Source organism: Trachemys scripta, chromosome 17 (genome assembly GCF_013100865.1).
Source record: "Trachemys scripta elegans isolate TJP31775 chromosome 17, CAS_Tse_1.0, whole genome shotgun sequence".
In the NCBI taxonomy this organism is placed as follows: domain Eukaryota; kingdom Metazoa; phylum Chordata; order Testudines; family Emydidae; genus Trachemys; species Trachemys scripta.
The window spans coordinates 17,661,790-17,681,179 of NC_048314.1; the positions used below are offsets into that span (position 1 = coordinate 17,661,790).

Consider the following 19,390-nt stretch of genomic DNA (forward strand, 5'->3'; position numbering starts at 1 on the left):
TGCCCTCTGGCGGAGAATGCCACAGCTGGCCCACAAGGCAGCAGCGAGTCTGCTCACCAACACATCATCCCAATACACCGGCTGCCCCATAGACACAGAGCCTAGGTCGCTGTACTCATTTTCAAAGCCTTGAATAGCACTGGTCCACGCTACCTCACAGCTGGCCTGACCTTCCACAACGATGACCTCCCACAGCAGCGTCACTCCGCTGGCAAAAGAAACCTAGACAAACAGGGGAAGACGCATCTGCAGGAGAGAGGGAACTTTCACAAGAGCTGGGCAATGTATGTGGAACTCTCTGCCCCATGACACAAGAATGACCTGCACCCTTTGCTGCACTTGGAACTGGATGCAAGCTTCCATCTTCGACTTAGCTTCCCAGCAATAACCCTCTCAAATACATCAGACCCTTCACGTTCTAAAAACAAATCCCAACTATAAGTTTAGATTGCTCCTTAGATATTTATGTGCAATGCTGGAGGGACAGATGGATGGATGACTTTTCGACACATTGAAGTTATTCCAGAATACGGTAGGTTGTGAATTTAAAGTGGAGTAGCTAATCAGGAATAACTCCATATATGGACATGCTTATTCCAGAATAAGAGTGCCTTTTACTGGTTTAATTAGTTTACTCGATTTCCACTATTCAGGAGTCGTCGTTCTGGAACAGCTGTGCTCTTGAATAGTTATTCCACAATATCACCATGTGTAGACAAGCCCAAAACCATGAAGCTTTTCAAGAAATGAGAGCACAACTAATATCTTTCTGCCCCATTCTGACAAGGCCAAAGAAACCAACATGTTTTAAGGCAATTCATCCCTTCACTGGGGCTGTGTAGAAGTCACGCAATGTAATGAATACCCCACATCAAGTCCCGACATTGATACCTGGCATGGGACTGTGCGTGTCCCACTGCGATGGTTTCATTGAGTACAAAGAAGACTCATGGTGTCTCATGAAAACTGTTCATTACCATGCTCTAGGGTGTAATTGTGTCCATGGTTGCATATCACATTGTTCTATATCCCTAGGATCGGGTCAGTTCTGTTGTGTCTGCAAGTCTTTATGAAGCAGTGGAACCAGGCCAGAGTGATGGATTTTTCTTCGTCTTCCAAAGAAACGCACATTATGTTTCCTCAGACATACAGCAGCTTAGCCTTGGGTATTAGCATTAAGAATTACCATTCGCGCATTTCACATGCATAGCCAATCTCTTTAAAGATGAGGTCTTAGCAAATTCAAGACAATCTGCACTTGTACAGAAAGCTTAAAGTTGTCAGGCTTCTTCTGTGATCAAATACACTGACTTCTCAAGGACCCCAGCCCCGACATTTTAAAAGGGAGAACATGACCTATTTTACATCTGATCAGTCACAGATTTTAAAAGGGGGCTCCCATGTTGAGCAAATCTCTTTATCGCCAGCAGTAGTCCCTAGGCTGCAAAGAGGGCTCTTTTGTTCCTTTGACATAACTGCGGAAACACAAGTCAACGTGCCCACATGAGGACTTATCCCATCAGACGACTCCCAGCGTCTTCCCAGAGCTCAGTCCATGCATTGCTAAGAAACAGCTGTGTGGGCTGGAAGAGAATGCTGGGTATTGGCATGCAAATGAGAACACGGAGCACTGTGGAAAAGCATGCTGGGTATTGGCATGTAAATGAGAACGCTGAGCACTGTGGAAAAGCATGCTGGGTATTGGCATGCAAATGAGAACACTGAGCACTGTGGAAAAGCATGCTGGGTATTGGCATGCAAATGAGAATGCTGAGCCACCCACTTTGCTCCTAGAACTTTTCTTTCCTCCACTGTACGTGGGAGGAACCGCGTTCTGCCATGGCACCAAAGTGGTGCAAGGAATACTGGTTATCATCACTAACAACAGTCCTGTACACTGTCGTGTGAATGCACACTGCACCTTAGAGATATAGGATAAAACACAGACAAGAGTCTACTTAGGGCCAGGTTCTACTGCCCTGACTCATGATAAGTAACTCACTACTCTTACTTTACCATGGAGCAAGGTGCTACTCCACCTGAGCTAGGGTGGCAGTAGCCGGCCCTGACAACCTACCGTAGACAAGCAAACTCCAGACAAGACAATTCAGGGAAGGAAGGGCCAGGGGAGAGCGTTGATGAGAAAGAAGGAAGCAAGGATTTCTGCAAGGGGCTGGTTTTAAGAAAGGATTTGAAGGAGCTAAGAGAGGCGGCTTGAAGTGGGAGACAGCTCCGAGCCCAGAAGGAAGCTAAGAGCGCTGAAAGGTGATGAAGGGAACCATAAGGAAAGAGGACAGGGAGGGGGAGAGAGCAAGGAGGGAGTCACCCGCGGCAGGCAGCAGAATGGTGCGGGTGGGAGTGGCAGCTAGATTCTTCCAGTGAGGAGACACTTGGGTCTGCTGTTTGCATTGAGCCTTTTGCCGTCAGTTACGGGCACAGGAGCCTGTTTTCACTCTTAATTCAGAAACAGGTGAGAGTTATGGGCAGCGAGTGCAGCTGTGTGTGAAGGCCCGCGGACGGGCACAGCAACCCCAAGCATGCAGGGGGCCAGCCACGAAAACCTACCTATATCTGTCTACATGTGTGGATGTCTCTCTCTCTCTCTCTCTCTCTCTCTCAGACTGATAGCCACCTCCATGTGTAGATAGATATAGGGAGGTCTTCTTGGCTGGCCCCCTACACTCTTGGAGTTGCTATTGCTGTGCCAGTGTGCGGTTCTTCACCGACTATGTAGTGGATAGTGTGTCACACACACACACCCCTCATTCTATACAGCATATATATACATAGGAATGAATCACTTAGAGCCAGATTCAGATGTTTCTCTTCACATAGGTCCTTCCTCCCCAAGCAAGCCCGTTTCATTTCAATACAGAGCAAGGTACTAGCATCCGAAGTCTGTCCCTTTTTGGGGGGCGGTTAGGGACACTGGAACACGGCATGTATGCACACACACATGCACAATGCTCACGTGTGTCTGGCCAGGCCGTTTGCTCATCAGGCAGCTCTAGTTTGGATTCTGGGCTCCGCACACGTCCCTAGAGCGTGCAACGGTTCCCAGCTCCCACCCAAGCATCAGTGCAGGTGAACAAGACAAACTGCAAACATAGGCTCTGAGAATGACTCTCCCTGCCAGGCTGCAGGGTCATCCAGCAGGCCCCGGCCGGAGGAGCTGGAAGAAGGGATGGTGACGGGCTGCCGGCGGGATGGCGTGGGGAGGATAGGGAAGAGAAATGTCCAAAAGCAACACACACAGCTGCCATCCCCCAAGAACATTTTAATGCTCTCTTTACATCTGGTCGTCTCTTAGACGCAAAGCACGCTCCCCTGCTCCCCTCCCCCCCACACGTGCATTCCGGCCAGAACCGGAAACCAAAGCCAAGCTGTAGAAAAAACAAATCACATCCGAAGGCCTCAGTTCCAAAGCAGATCGGCTCAGCTGCCCCAGCGTCCAGGTTCATAGATCCCAAGGCCAGAAGGGACCATTGTGATCCCCTAGTCTGACCTCATGTAGAATGCAGGCCAGAAAACTTCCCAAAAATAATTCCTGGAGCAGGGCTTTCCCAAACACATCCTGTCTTGGTTTTAAAGAGTCAGCGACTGAGAAGCCACCATGACCCTTGGTAAATTGTTCCAGTGGTTAATTACTCTCACCATTCAAAATGCACACCTTCTTTCCAGTCGGAATGGGTCTAGCTTCAACCTCCAGCCACTGGATCATGTTAGACCTTTCTCTCCCAGCCTGAAAAGCCCATTTTCACACATTTGTTCCCCACGTAGGTTCTTACAGACTGTGATCAAGTCCCCCCTTAATCCCCTCTCCCCTGTGTCTCAGGGAGCCATCCAGGTGCAGAAGGACGGGGGAGTTTAACAAGCCATCCAGATGCCAGGTGCGAGTGGATGGGGGAGATTAACAAGGGACTATGTGAATGGCAGTCTGGTCTCTCTGGAGATGTTGTGAGCCTGGCTTATCAGGGCGCAGAATTTAAGACCAGATGGAATTACCAGAATTGCTAGTGGTGCACAACTCTATATCCCAGCCCAGGGGACTGTAAAGATCTCACACCTTCACCTCCCAACATCCTGGTCCCCATCTTAGCTTCCTCCCCCTCACGCACACGTACCACAAACCTGGTTCCCGTAGCTGCTGGTCTGGGAGTCCCTGCTTCCCAGATCTGCACTGAGGTGGGTATATAACTACGCTAGTGTGCGGGGTGAGGGTGGGAGGGGTTACGTCCAGCATTGGCCTTTGTTTGTACAGCATCCTGATCTAGGAGGTCCTGCTCACGGGGCTGGAGCTGTGCGAGAGGTTCAGCCAATCAAAATGCTTTGTTGCCCTCACGTGAAAGGCCCTAGACACACATGGGACCTAAGCAAAAACTCTAGGGGCAGAACCTTCCCCATGCGAAGTGATGGAAGGAAGGAGTCTTAGCCTAGGCCTTGGGCTCCTACCGTGCATCCTGCTGCCTTCACCAGCTTGTGGGATGAGAAGGGGAAGGCCTCGTTGCTGAGATCGGCGTCGAGAACCTCCTGAAGGACCATACGGCTGCAGGGAAAGAGCAGAAAACCCTAGTGAGAAGGATGCTACAACTAGGGGCCAGCAGGTCACTAGCTCACGCATGACACCCACTGTGCCAGCTCACATGGAAAGTTCTGGATGTCCTGTGCAGGAGCTGGGAAGAGCACCAGTAGGAGCCCCCTGCTAGCCACCCAAGTAGGGGTAGGGTTAAGGGTCCCTTCCCCCACAAACTGTGGCCTGCAGGGTACGTGGGAAGCCCCCCCTGCAGCCACTGAAAGGGGCTTAAAGCTGCCCTAGAAAAGGTGCTGGCCCAGTCAGAGTCCTGCTGCAGTGAGCTCCCCGCCACTCCTCAGTGCAGGCCACCATCTAGCCCAATATCATTAGCTCATCTAGGGACCAGTCACTTATCTGTCTCTGGAGCAGGAGCAGCACAGGCTGCAGCATTAATGTCTTAGGGTAAGACAAGGCCCCTTTCTCTGCATGCCACATGGTTCCCCAGAGCTTTCCCTGGGTTTAGGCAATCAGGATGACAAGACATCAGTGCAGCAGCCTTTCACCTCCAGACCCCTGGCTTCGGTCACAGGTGGCGAGGAATTTGGACGGTGTTAAATTCAGTGCCAGGTCAACAGTCACTTCACAGGGACCCTGGTCTCTTCTCCGGCCTCTCGGTGCACGGCTTACCTTGCCGGCCCCTGGATGCTGATCATTCCCAGCTCCTCGGAGCAGTCCACCAGTTTGCACTGCAACCTCATGTCCTGCAGCACCGTGGTGATGTGCGACCAGTTGTGCTGAGCAACAGCTCCACCAACAGCCAGGTAATAGCCATCCCCTGCAAGGAACACGGCCAGCTCTTGAGTCCCACAGACGCCACACGCAGGCACACGGATCAGCTGAGCTCAACACTCCGCTTGGCCGAGCGCTCCAGAGGCCAGAGGCTTCTCAGAGCTGCCAAACGGGGCTGGGAGCCTCCCACAAGGGGGGCAAACCCTGCAGTCCTTACTCGGGCAAAACTCCCCTTGAAGCCAGTGGGGTCGATCCTGCAAGCGGCTAAACATCAGAACGGCCCTACTGGGTCAGACCTAAGGTCCATCTAGCCCAGTATCCTGTCTTCAGGGGTGGCTCTAGCTTTTTTGCCACCCCAAGCACGGCAGGCAGGCAGCTTTCGGCGGCATGCCTGCGGGAGGTCCCCGGTCTCGCGGATTCGGCGGCATGCCTGCGGGAGGTCTGCCGGTCCTGTGGCTCCGGCGTACCCACCGCCGAATTGCCACCGAATCTGTGGGACCGGCGGACCTCCTGCAGGCATGCTGCCGAAGGCTGCCTGACTGCTGCCCTTGCAGGGACTGGCAGGGCGCCCCCCCGCCCCGTGGCTTGTCGCCCCAGGCACGTGCTTGGAGTGCTGGTGCCTGGAGCCGCTGCTACCTGTCTTCCGACAGTGGCCAGTGCCAGGTGCCCCAGAGGGAATGAACAGAACAGGCAATCATCAAGTGATCCATTCCCGGTTGCTCATTCCCAGCTTCTGGCAAACAGAAGCTAGGGCACCCTCGATTCAAATTTAAGTCAGTGAGAGTTGAGGGCTCTGCAGCACCTGCTGGGATCAAGCCCAACAGGAGTTTTTTCTCAGTAAGGCCGGAGTGAGGTCTGGGAAAGGTGAGGGCCAGAGGATCTCCAGGGTCTTTCCTTTGTTCATCACTTCTGCTTTCTGCAGCACCGGAAAGGGTTGATCAACCAGCAAAATAGAACAACAACAATAATCAAACCTGATACTAAGTTGAAGTTTTGAACAAAGCTTTGAATTAGCTCCTTCCCCCCCGCCCTTTTAATGGTCTGACATCACCTAATGGAGATAGACCCTGGACCTGATGGTCTCTCCGCATCCCATCTAGCTGCAGTCACACCTGTGCAAAGCGGGCGCACAATGTTACCGAACCAGCACGGGGGCTGTCGCGCACACACTTCGCCCAGGTGTGAATGCCGGACGCAGGGTTAGGGGAGACGCAGAAAATACAAATACAAAATTTGCCTTCCATTCAACTCCAAAAGCCACCCCCTCATGTGTGGGGGAGGAGGAGGGGAAGGGTTACTACTCTGGTGGTCCGCAAGTCGCTCCAAGAGCTAGCGTCTAAGGGTAGCATGATGCAATCACACAGTGCCTCTCACCCGAACCTCTTAGAGGATGTCTACACAGCAATTAAACACCCGTGGCTGGCCCGGGTCAGCTGACTAGCGGGGCTTGGGCTGTAAAACTGCTTTGTAGGTATTTGCTCTGGAGTCTTGAGTGGGGAGAGTCCCAGAACCCGGCTCCAGCCTGAGCCAGAACGTCCCCACAGCCTAACCTCGCTGATCTGGGCCAGCCATGGCTGTGCCACGGGGCTTTTATTCCGGGGTAGATTAAACTGCAGCAAGGGTGGTTTAGGTTGGACATTAGGAAAAAGTTCCTAACTGTCAGGGTGGTTAAACACTGGAATAAACTGCCTAGGGAGGTTGTGGCATCTCCCTCTCTGGAGATATTTAAGAGTAGGTTAGATAAATGTCTATCAGGGATGGTCTAGACCGTATTTGGTCCAGCCATGAGGGCAGGAGACTGGACTTGATGACCTCTTGAGGTCCCTTCCAGCCCTAGAATCTATGAATCTATGTACCCTCAGCTCCAGTATTGTTTTCCTATGCAGACAGCTTCCCTGACTTTCCTTAGAGGCTCTATTATCTCCCAAATTGTTCTTTTCTTTCTACAGTTCATCTTCAGAGTTCTCCGAGTAACAGGTACCAGCCATGCAATCCTTCAGCATGCGGCACTCCCATTCAATTCAACCAGGATTCTGTACCCAAGAGCTTGTAGGATCGGGTCATTCCAAGCAGCAAGAGTTTTTGTCAAGAACCCTTGAAACGGACAGCAAAATCTTCCCCCGAGGACCCCTGAAGCTGCCATGTTTTCAGCCAGTTTGCCCTACTATAAAATTTAGTATTCTACCGACACCAAGGTGTTCAGCGAGTGAGAAGTGCAAGGCAGAACAGCCTCCGAGTACCCCGCGTACATGCTCACACACCCATTACTGACATCCCCGACACCAGACACACGGAGAGAGCGACAAATCGCCTTGTCCTCACAGGCATGTTTTTCACAGAAAGGTGACAGTGCCGGTTGCGGGCACTCAGTGGAAACGTAGCTGCATAGGGCCCCTGTGCTTTGTTCCTTCAATCCAAAGGGATGCAAAGAGGGCAGGAAATGAAAGTCGCTTCTGGAAAAACTCAGCACAAACATATTGTGATCAAACTCCCTGGGACAGCGAGGCGAGGTGTTTCCACAGTGCATTTCCCAGTCCTATTGCATGACCTCCACTTCTGGGAGATCACTAGAAAGGTCCAGATGGAAAAGGCAATTCTCGGTCGGGGTCACATCCTCAGCTGGAGTAAACTGACTAAGTCCATGGAATGATGCTGATTTACATCAGCTGACGATCTGGCCTGTCAGCCTGGTCTCCATCACAAGATTTTGCCAGCATAGCCATGTCAGCTAGGAGTGTGGACAAAAAAAAAAAAAATCACACCTGCAAACGGAGACAGCTCTGCCGGCAAAACTCCCTAGTGTAGACGCAAGTAAGCCAATAGAAAAGCACTTCTGTCAGCAGAGCTAATGCTGTTCAGGGCGGTGGGGGAGCTATGCAGACAGAACTCCTTCGATCAGCTTACAATGCGTCTCTGTTAGGGGGCTCTGCTGACACAGCTATCCCGGCTGTACTGTAGACAAGCCGGCATGCACTGCTTCTCCGGCGTAGCTATACCAGCCCAGGCTCTGTAGTACAGACAAGCCCTCTGTGTAGAAGGTCATGGAAATGGTACTGAAAATCCTTACAGAGATACAGGCCTGATTCTCCAGGGCCCTGCATTTGGTACAGAATTTACGCCTCTGTAAGTGGGTATAAAATGCTACCAGAACAAGGCACTGGTCCAACAGAGGCTCAAGCTCACGTACGCCAGGCTTCCTTCCGCACTGGCTTGGGCCTCGTGGGGCATTTGGACGTGCCGGCTGACTGACCAGCATGAAGCAAGGATGATTTCTATGCTAATGGGGGGAGGGGCAATAAGAATGGGGGGGAAGGGGAGCGAAGAGGATTTCCCCATTCATCGCTGAGCAATTCCCTCTGACACCACGCCAGGGTTACAAGGTTAACGAGGCCGGGGAGGTAGTCAGGGCTGCTCCACAGGGCGCGGGGATTTCGCCCTGGTCAACGTTTCTGCTGCATTCGTGGCAGCGGGAAATTTCACTTAGTCGGCAATACCCAAGGGGGAAAAGCCCGACCCAGAGAAGGGATTCGGGAGCTGATTAATGCTCCAGAATCGATCCTGCCTCTACCGCTCTGCACTCCAGAAATCTGTCATAACGCTAATAAGTGCAGCCACCTACAGTAATTGAAAAATAGATCTGCTTTTATTAAACTCCTCCATCAGCCATCAAACACAGCCGCTCCCCGAGCGGCTTCCCTCCCTTCTTCAGGGGCGTGCGCGTCTGTGTTCAGTGCTCCTCAAAGGGAGAGAGGACCAGCACTGGCGGGAGCCAGGTAAGGCTCAGGCAGGGGTTGTGTAGACGTTCTCCCCGCGAGCTCGGCAGACACCCGCCTATAACGCTGCCATTGCACCTTACTCATGACCTGCAGGGCCCCCAGCTATGCTAGTCCCAGGCCGCTCCTAGGCAGAGCGCGCCCCACTACGTGGTGGGGTTTACGCGGAGGCCAAATGGGCTGTGACCCACCACCTTGTTTTCACTCAGGACCGAAGTCCAAGCTCTCCTTTTCCTGTGTGCGTGCCACTCCGAGGAGCGTCTGGTCCTCTGCTGAAGCAGCAGTATCATTAGCAAACAGACACCCAGGCTTCTGAGGCAAAGCCATTTGGTGGAGCCATTGTAGACGAGCAAGATGCCCTCTGCCACGCAGCAGCCTCCTAATTCCATTTCGCCCCCCATCCCCAGGCTGATTGCTCTGCTCCCTTCTAATTCCCCTTTACTGCAGCAGATAAGGACTGCAGGAGAGGTCGCCCTTGCCCGAGAGCCATTCAGAGCAGCAGCGTCTGACCGAAACCCAATAATGCCAATAAGCACCTGCTTGGTTTACAAGTGCCGGGGGGCAAAAGGGAGCGCTAATCCGGTTACACCAATTGATAGATGAAGAGGAGGGGGGAAAGAAAAGCCAGGTGGCTAGTATTAAGTAATGCAATCACCCTCCGAACGCTGGCCAATAGAAACAAGATTCCCTTCGAGCTGTCGTGGAAATCGAAGAGACACGGTCAACGTTGACAGGCCTCAAACTGAACCTGCAGATACTCTTCCCCTTTTAATGCGGATACAAATCTACTGGCTTCCACGGAGCGGGTCGCAGCACTATCATGCTCCCGGCTCCTAGAAGCTGGTCCACCAGCCACATGCAGGATCTGGGGGCTCCCCCTACAGTACCCCACAAACCCATCCCACCACCATCCATGTGCCTTGCACTGAAGAGCTGGACGAGGCTGATTCGAGCCTCTGCTGCCACAGCCAGCTTGTGAAGGAGAAGCTCAGCGTTCATGGAAAATGGAAGGCCAGGCCTGATTCTGGGCTGCGGCCAAGCCAAGCTCAGTGCAGCCAGGATGGAGGGTAAGGTGGCTGTGCACAACCTCCGTGGCTCTTGTACACTGGGGGTGGACAGTTACCAGAACAGCCCTGATATAAACTAGAGCAGCCCCAGGGCTGCTCTAACTCATGCTGCCTGCAGTGCTTCCCCCTGTGGAGCCAACTAGCACCACAGAGTAGCTAGAGGACAGTGAGCTCCACCCCCCACCGCCTTCTCCCAGCACTCATCTTGCACTGGGGCCACCAGGTGAGGTGGCATAGGGCTGTTCTCGCCCCAGGGAAGACTCCCCCTTATGCTATGGTATTCCCAAGCATGGAAAGCTGCAGTCTTTGTGACCCTTTATGGCCTCAGACCTGGCATCCAGGCCCCTGTGAAGAGCCATTAGAACATCACGCCAGCGTGACCCCTGGGAATGTCTGCCATGCCATGGACACGAGCCCCTTGTTGGAAGGTTGCCAGCACACCCCCAGTCTCCCCATTGCCCCGTTGTGTTCCAGCATGGCCTGCAGCCCAATGCGTTTAGGACTCTCCCGGGCCTGCAGCCAGCCTGGGAGACTCAGTCCTTGATCACACATTTCAGGCAGGGCAGGAAATCCAGCCCAGTTGTCTAGGTGGGTGGGTGGGGTTGACTGAAACCTGGGCCCAGCAACAAAGCAAGAGCAATGCACCAAGTACCTTAGGGCAGGTCCACAGCCGGTGTCAATTATTATAGCTACACTGTCTTCAAAGGAGCGAGGACCGTTTACACCATTGACGCCAATGGAGCAATGAGAATTTACAGCAGTGAGGATGTGCCCCTTAGGAGAGGACGAGGCAGCTGCTTAACAGAGCACAACAATGCTACACAAGAGTCTGGGACAGGAAGCGAAGGAGAACGCTAAATTGTACATGAAGCTGCAGAGGGAATTTGAACTAAGCTGACACTGCCCATCAGCCCTAATATTTTCCAAGGGAACTTTTACGTCTATGCCAAGCAAGGGAATATTTCTCTGCTTTTAAACCCTTGACGTTTTTACCTTCAAATGCTGGGGTCAGTGAAGAGACCTGGGTCCCAGGGCTGATTTGACTGACTGTCAGATCACTCTCAACGCCGCCGCTTTTGTTTAACATGCACGTGTAAACAGTCAGTCCTAGAAACAGGAGAAAAGAGACACGCACTGGGGATCAAAACCTTCCAGCATTTTCGCAAATGCCATTTGTGAAAAATGCAAAAATCTAACCAGGCATTGGAATCCTTCTAATCACTAATCAGTCCCCATGCAGCCGCTGACTGTGCCACATCATTAACGCTCACTCAGACCTCCCCCGTCCCACTCTACACTTGATCTTGATAGGCAGCCCTCTCCATAATTCAGGAGTTAGGCCTCCCCTGAGCAGAGACAGCTAGTCACATTGAATTGCATGATGAGGACAAAAGAGGACCAGAAAGGAGACCTCAGCAACTCAACTTCCCCTTGTGGTGCAGGCTGGGCTTTGAAGCCATCTCTCTGGAAATGAAAAGGTTAATGAGCTAATTCACAGCCCCTTCAACTACCAAAGAATCAGCCACACCAGTGTAAGTTCAAACAACGAACCCAGGTGGGAAACCACTAGAATCAAGACTTTCAAAGGAAAAGCAAGTGCCCTGAAGGTTAGAAAATGGCATTAGCCTTTTAAATCCAAATTAGAGAATAAAAAGGAATGCACAAGTTAAGGGTCAGACCCTCAGGTGGTGTAATTCAGCAGAGCTCCCCTGAAGTCCATCTAGCCATGCCAATTTATGCCATCTGAGGATCTGGCCCTGAATCCATCAATACGTCACCTTCAAAAGGTGAATGGGTCTGATTTTCCCTCTCATCAGTGTTGCCTGATTGACTTCAGCGGCCAGCCCCAGTTTACACTGGGGCAAGAGAGAACAGATTCAATCCCAAATGCATCATTCTTCCACTCAGATTATTAGCAAACTCCCCACTGACATCAGTCTATTTGTCCACTAGGTGTCACCACTGCTTATTCTAGTGCATGCATTTGCCCAGCAGTGAATTTTAACTGGACTGTGTGTGTCAGATTCTAATCTCAGCTGCACCTGATTCAGAAGTCACGGTGTTTACACCAGTGAAAGGAGATCCGAATGCAGCGCTGGAAGAGGGCAGGGAAAACCTTCACACTCAGCTGCTTTCCAACATCGTCAGCAAAAGCAATAATTTGAAAACAGACAGTTCAGGTTAAACAGCGCAAGTCTTGTTCAAAGATATAATTTTGTAGGGTGGGTTTTTTGTACCATGCTCAGCAGAAACATCAATAAAACTGGCATCTTGTAGCTGAAATAACAAGGTTGAAGCAGTACCTGGTGACTTGCTAACATCAGCAGTAAACAGCCAGTTGGCCGCCTTCCTTGCTTCAGGACCAACCAGGTAGAATTTGCCAAAATAAGACATGTCAAAGACAGCCAGCGCATTTCTGCAGGTTAAGCATTCGTTCTTGATCTAAAAATTAAAGCACACCCGGGTGAAGCTAAGCCACCCTCTTCTCGCTCCATAAAAGGAGAGTCAAGACAAATGAAAACCATTTATATAACGAGGCGGCAGAATCAAAAAAAAAAAGCGGGCATCTGACTCGTGCCTGAGCTTTCTGTAGCATTTTTAAATGTTCCTTTAAAAATAGATATTCAAATGGAGCATCCCTGATAACAACACCTCCCCCACACGCACTCGTACCCTGCTTCTTACATCAATATCTTGTCTTTTGAGTTGGTGTCATCTTGTCAAATTTGTTTTCATTTCCCCCTAGAATTCATCTCTCGACTGCATGGATTTTGATTGAGTTCTTAATAGGGGATCACAGCGTTGCAGCAACGACACATTACAGTTAGAGGGAGGACTCTCCACTTTAAGTACCTGTTTTGTGGAGCTTATAAACTTGCTAGGGGAAAAAAATTCAAGTCCTTTCCATGCGTGTTCCAAACCCAAAAGCAACTCTTTCATTTAGGAAAGCAACAATAAAATTCCATTCGGCCATTTGTTTATTTTGAGGTTCCAAGCATGTAATGAAGGTGTTTGGAGGCATTTTTCAGTAAAGATGGGGAAAGCAGGGATCGGATTCAGTTTTTCCAAACCTCACCAGCTGAGTTTTACAAAACCAACACCAGGAATAACGGTGTGGCTCCCGGTCTCATTGCTCTAACCCCACCCCAGTCTACGTGGTACGTGTGTATGGTTTTAAGATCAATGGTTCTGCTCTCCCTCCGCAAAGGGCTCTTCTCAAGACTGGCCCTCCTGCTGCAGACTCATCTCTCAAAAGAGGAAACGCAATTGGTGTGGTTGAAAAACGACGGCTTGGAAAATAACCAACCAATAATAATTGTAAGTGCCTTGAAAAATCATGCACTGTGCATACAGGCCCAACCCAACATTCGACTCCATTTTCACAATGCACTGAGCAGGAGAAATTCACCCCCACTGCCCAGCACAACGCCCAGGTACTACTGAACCCAGGGGACTGGAGTGAATTCCAGCCTGAAAAATTCTGATGTTTATTATGCATTTTATACAGCTCTGCAGTTATCCTTGGTGCCTAACCAAGTTAGAGTAAGACAAAGTCCCTCTTCCCAATTCCTTGCAGCCCCACAAGACCACAACAAGCAGCTCAGTTGGCCTTTTGCTGCCCCACGATAGAATTAGAGAGCAGATTGGTCCAGAGAAGGAGCCCATTGACTAGCAGGCATTTTCTACTCACAATGTCGTGATGAGGTGGGAAATCAAAGGTGTATTCATCCCCTAGCAGTTGGTTATAGAGGTAGGAGCCGTGGCGCTTTTGGTTATAAGCACCATAGTAGTCGTAATCCAAAACCTGACAACAAAGAGGGGAGGAGAAAAGGACAATGGAGGAAAATAATCGACAGTGAAGTATTAGGGAAAGGGCTGAGGGGGCAGGACCAGCAGGTGGGTTTGGGTTTGCCAGCTATTCTGATGAGATTTCCACCACATTCAAACCACACCTGGAAACCAGCCCATTTGCCGTGTTGGATTGGACTGTGGATGCAAGTTCCGATCTGGAAAGTGGATTTCAGATGCTCCCTCTTCCCCTGCCCCTTCCTGAAATAGGAAAGGGTTCAGATTTGAGGTTCAGGTGTTGGAGCATTTCACACCCATTGCACACGTGCGCACACACACATGCACCAAAAACCTCTCCTCGGGTCCCATTACAGGCCTCTGTATGCCATTTAACAGGTCTCCAGGGCTTTGCCCCATGGCTGTAGCATGAGAAATGCTGCTGTGCTTACCGGAGCTGCGCCCCGCGGATTAAACCAGCCGGGTCTCTCCCAGCCATGCCTCTCCTGGTACACACAGCCTTGCTGGAGAAGCTCCTATGGACGTGGGGCAAAAAAAAAAGCTGTGCGTTAGAAACGCTGGGCACTGAACACCTGATCAAACCGGCCTCCTCCCCCAGAGTCACTTTCCAGGCTGTTTCCCTTACTGCTGCCGATTGCCCTGGCTACAGCAGAGCAGGGGATTTGTCAAGAAACTGGCTTTGACTCCTGCCTTGGTTACAGCAGCCTAAGGGGTGCTCTCTGCCTAGCACCAGCTCAACGATGGTCCTGCGTGCCATCTGGGTGTTACTGAGATCAACCCTGGCATAGGTAACTGGCATGGCAGCCACGTGGCACCCCACCACGCTCTCTCTGTGCTCTGAGACAGGTTGGTCTGAGCAAAGAACTGAGAGCAGGGCTCTGCTGAGTTCGAATTCTGGCAACCTGATTTGACAGGGTAACAAGCCTTGTGGATAGGGGGGAAGCGGTAGATGTGGTATAGCTTGACTTTAGTAAAGCTTTTGATATTGTCTCGCATGACCTTCTCATAAACAAACTAGGGAAATACAACCTAGATGGAACTACTATAAGGTGGGTGCAAAACTGGTTGGAAAACTGTTCCCAGAGAGTAGTTATCAGTGGTTCACAGTCGTGCTGGAAGGGCATAATGAGTGGGGTCCCGCAAGGATCAGTTCTGGGTCCGGTTCTGTTCAATATCTTTATGCCATTATCTAAATCATTGATGGAGAGTACACTTATAAAGTTTGCGGACGATACCAAGCCGGGAGGGGTTGCAAGTGCTTTGGAGGATAGGATTAAAATTCAAAATGATCTGGACAAACTGGAGAAATGGTCTGAAGCAAATAGGAAGAAATTCAGTAAGGACAAATGCAAAGTACTTCATTTAGGAAGGAACAATCAGTTGCACACATACAAAATGGGAAATGACTGCCTAGGAAGGAGTACTACAGAAAGGGATCTGGGGGTGAGAGTTGATCACAAGCTAAATATGAGTCAACAGTGTAACACTGTTGCAAAAAAAGTGAATATCATTCTTGGCTGTATTAGCAGGAGTGTTGTAAGCAAGACACGAGAAGTAATTCTTCAGCTCTACTCCACGCTGATTAGGCCTCAACTGGAGTATTGTGTCCAGTTCTGGGAGCCACATTTCAGGAAAGATGTGGACAAATTGGAGAAAGTCCAGAGAAGAGCAACAAAAATGATTAAAGATCTAGAAAACATGACCTGTGAGGGAAGATTGAAAAAATTGGGTTTGTTTAGTCTGGAGAAGAGAAGACAGAGAGGACATACTAACAGTTTTCAAGTATGTAAAAGGTTGTTAGAAGGAGGAGGGAGAAGAATTGTTCTTCTTAACATCTGAGGATAGGATAAGAAGCAATGGGCTTAAACTGCAGCAAGGGAGGTTTAGGTTGGACATTAGGAAAAACTTCCTAACTGTCAGAGTGGTTAAGCACTGGAATAAATGGCCTAGGGAGCTGGTGGAATCTCCATCATTGGAGATTTTTAAGAGCAGGTTTCAGGGATGGTCTAGATAACACTTAGTCCTGTCACAAGTGCAGGGGACTGGACTAGATAACCTCTCGAGCTCCCTTCCAGTTCTATGATACTACGATTGTCACATTCCCTCTGTCTGTGGCACTGGGCAAGTCACGAACTCCTCAGGGTGTCCCTGTTTGAAAAGCAGGAGTGGAAATATTTCCCTGCCACCCAGAAGAGTCGGGAGGAGATATTTACCTGACAGCTGGAGAACACTCGGAAAATTAAAAGCGCAATGGAAGTGCTGAGTATGATTGTTATTCGCATTAGCAGGATTTGTGTTCGCAGGGGTGTGATTGTAATTCCACAGGGAGGGTCAGAAAAAAAAGCCTGCAGAACAGTAGCCATTGGTGTACTAGCCAGCCAATGTCTGGCTTGTCTGGGACCACGGCACTCATCTGCTGCGATGAACTCAGGCCCCGGTGAGGATGGTCGGACATCTGACCAACCCGGCAGTCCGTTCCTCCTGCTTTCCAGACCTGGCATTTCCATGCTGGGAGCGATTGACCCTTCTCTCTGTGCTGAGGGTTCGAGAAATCAATAGCGTAGGTTCACAGAGCTAGAAACCTCAGGGCAAAACCAAGTCAGCGGGTGGGATTTCCCCCATGTTTCTGCTTTCCCTGCTCCACACCCTCCTATCCCTGCTCCAAAGTGTGCCCTTCCCCAAAATGCTCAGTCACATACACTGGCCATCTGTCTCAACCCCCCTGTTTGGTCACTGACCCAGGCTGTGGGTTTGGGATGGTGGCTTATCTCAGGGAAGTCTGCATGGCATAACCTGCATTTTCACTGCCCTGTGAAGCACCAGACACACCAGGAAAGCATTTGTGGAAACCAGGATGACCCTTCCCAGACATTCCTGGTTTTATCAGCATTAATTAGATGGCGGCTGCTTTGAGAGCAGGAGATGAAAGGAAGAGAAGGAACAAAGACAGGATCCTCACAAAACAATTCACTCTGTGCAGGCGACCAGCACCAGGACTTCAGGTGGACATCAGCAATGCATTGGTCTGCACATGGGTGAATTCAAGCCTCTGTAAGCTATGCACCGGAAGAATCAAAGGGGAAAGAATAGTGGGATTCATTGAAAAATGCTTCTAATGAGCTAGTGAATAAACAACCATGATCAGACCTAGATGAAATTCTACGGCTTCTGTTATGCAGAATATCAGGTCCCTTCTGGCCTTAAAATCTATTAATCGGTGCAGACAGGCATTGGATTATTATAAAAGGATTGTAGGAAGTGGTGTCTGGGATCAACTCCATATAGTCCTTCCTCCAGCAGTGGCCAGTACAGAGTCTTATGTATTTAATTATTGGGCTGGGTGGGGAGGAGAGGGACTCAGGTGTTTGAGTAGCTGGGGGAATGAAATTTCTTCCCAGCCCCAGACAATTATTAGTCAGCTTAATGTTCTGAAGGCAAACGATGTGTGTTTTAATACGGCTACATTCCAGTGTGCTAAGTGCTGTACAAACAGAACCAAAAGACAGCTCCTGTCCCCCATGAGTTTGCAATCTAAATACCAGACAAGAGACAACAGATGGGCCAGATATAAGGAAAGGAAACAACGAGACAGTATTGGTCAGGATGATAGGCAGTGATCTCTGTACACCAACGACCTAACTGCAGTGAAGTAAAAATATAATAAAATCTTGTAGCAAGGAGTTCCACAGGCTCCATATGCACAGTGCCAAAGTTTGGGTTATATTGTGTTGATTGGTAACTGACTGATAAGCACAAGGGCCAGATTTTCCCCAACATAAATTTTTAAAGTAATAAAAATAATATTCTGATTTAATATTTATATGTCCCCTTTTTCATTTCTTCCCCATTCCCCCCTCCAAAAAAGTCTCTCCTCACAGTAATCAAGTGAACCATCATGATATTTTTGTTTCGTGTTTATGTTCAAAAAGAACATTTATTGTTGAATATTTTAGAAATGATCCACGTCTATTTATAAAACACACCCATGTTTTGGCGCTTAGTGTATAAATACCAGGTTGTCAGTCAAATGGGCACCACGTATTAGACATGCTATTAAAACAAAATTGCATTCTCAGTGACAGAAAACAACTGAGCTGTTGACAGCAGAGTGGGGTGTGCGTGCGAGGGAATTTCTGTATCGCTGCTCAAGGCTCTGCACTACAGTGGGGGGTAAATGGAGGGATCAGAATTAACAACCGGCTGAAACTGGCTCAGGAAACTTGGTTTCCGATTCTGATCTTGTTCACACTGGTGCGAAGGTAAGTGGAGTCACTTCAGATTTACAGCAGCGGAAATGAGATCAGAATCTGGTCCCCTGGCTGCAAGCAGGTGGTTTTGGTGGTGCGGAGTCATGGTAATCCTGGGTGTTGCATGGGCAAAGCACCTTTGAAAAACCAGGCCTCTTTTTTAAGACCCCAAATTTGAAAATTTTGGCCTGAAGGGATTGGTTCAAGATGACGTAGGAGGTCAGCAGCAAAGGCAAGAAGAGAAGCCAGTGGTCCGGACTCCAACCACTCAGAGAGCTCGCCCCTCCAGAAAACTAAAGAGCAGTAGGCATCAGAGAGCAACCAGCTGCCAAGGGCACCTGCAAAACCTTTCCCAGTGAGGCAGGGACCTAGTGCAATCCCAGGAAAGCGCTCGCTATTTAAAGGTCCGTCTCCACATCTTGTATCCCTTCTCCTCAATCCCCCTCAAGTCTGCCTGGTAAGTGTCTCCAGGAACAGTCCGGCATCAGCCCAGTACCAGGCGTGGGACCGAGCAGAGAGACAAAGCCAATGGCAGCTTTTGAGCTTCCCTTTTAGAAACCCTCCTTCCTGAGGTTTCCTGCCACCGAACAGTTTCGCTCCAGCCATGCCAGCCCGGCCTTTCTGAGGGATTCGGAGTCGGGCAGTGACAGCTGGGTACCAGAGCCCTGGAAACTGACAGGCCGTAGTCGGCTATTAATACAGCGCCATCTGCTTGAAAGTGCCATCCGCCCACACTGCTATCTCCACGCGTCACTCAGCCGGGCTGGCAAGACAGCCAGGGAGAGCAAGGGCTGGTGTTTAAGAGACCCATCATCACACAGGTAAGACGCGGCTGCAGTGAGAACAGGAAACCTGTAAGCACGCTGAGCAGCTCCACCAACAGGACCCCGGGACCCCGTTTTGCACTAGCCATGCAGGAGACCCCAGGGCCCAGTTCGCCACTGGTGTATTTGAGCCCAGTGCCCTTGATTTCCAGGGAACGGTGCCCATTCACACCAGCAATGGATCAGGCCCCCGGGCTTCAGCCCTGTCTCCAGTCTGGCACTTTCTGAGCCAGAAGGAGGCAGCCAGGGTAGCCTTTTGCATTGCTCAGTAGTTCCTCTTGCGACAAATAAGCAGCTACTTTTCTGGGGGCTGAAGGGCATGCCTGGCCATTGCCCCCTCAACATTTGGTGAGTGGGCACGTGCTCATGG

At 50.3% G+C, this 19,390-nt stretch overlaps 1 protein-coding gene across 1 annotated transcript in view; it reads right to left on the minus strand.

Annotated features, from left to right (window-relative positions):
- SARDH (sarcosine dehydrogenase) overlaps positions 1-19,390 on the minus strand; it is a 94,251-nt gene that overhangs the window by 38,836 nt on the left and 36,025 nt on the right. Inside the window, exons 12-17 of the mRNA XM_034752060.1 lie at positions 14,381-14,464; positions 13,834-13,947; positions 12,446-12,584; positions 11,136-11,249; positions 5,201-5,348; positions 4,453-4,546 (exon numbers count right to left, since the gene is read on the minus strand). Of these exons, the coding sequence (XP_034607951.1) occupies positions 4,453-4,546; positions 5,201-5,348; positions 11,136-11,249; positions 12,446-12,584; positions 13,834-13,947; positions 14,381-14,464 (693 nt within the window). The remainder of the gene's footprint in view (positions 1-4,452; positions 4,547-5,200; positions 5,349-11,135; positions 11,250-12,445; positions 12,585-13,833; positions 13,948-14,380; positions 14,465-19,390) is intronic.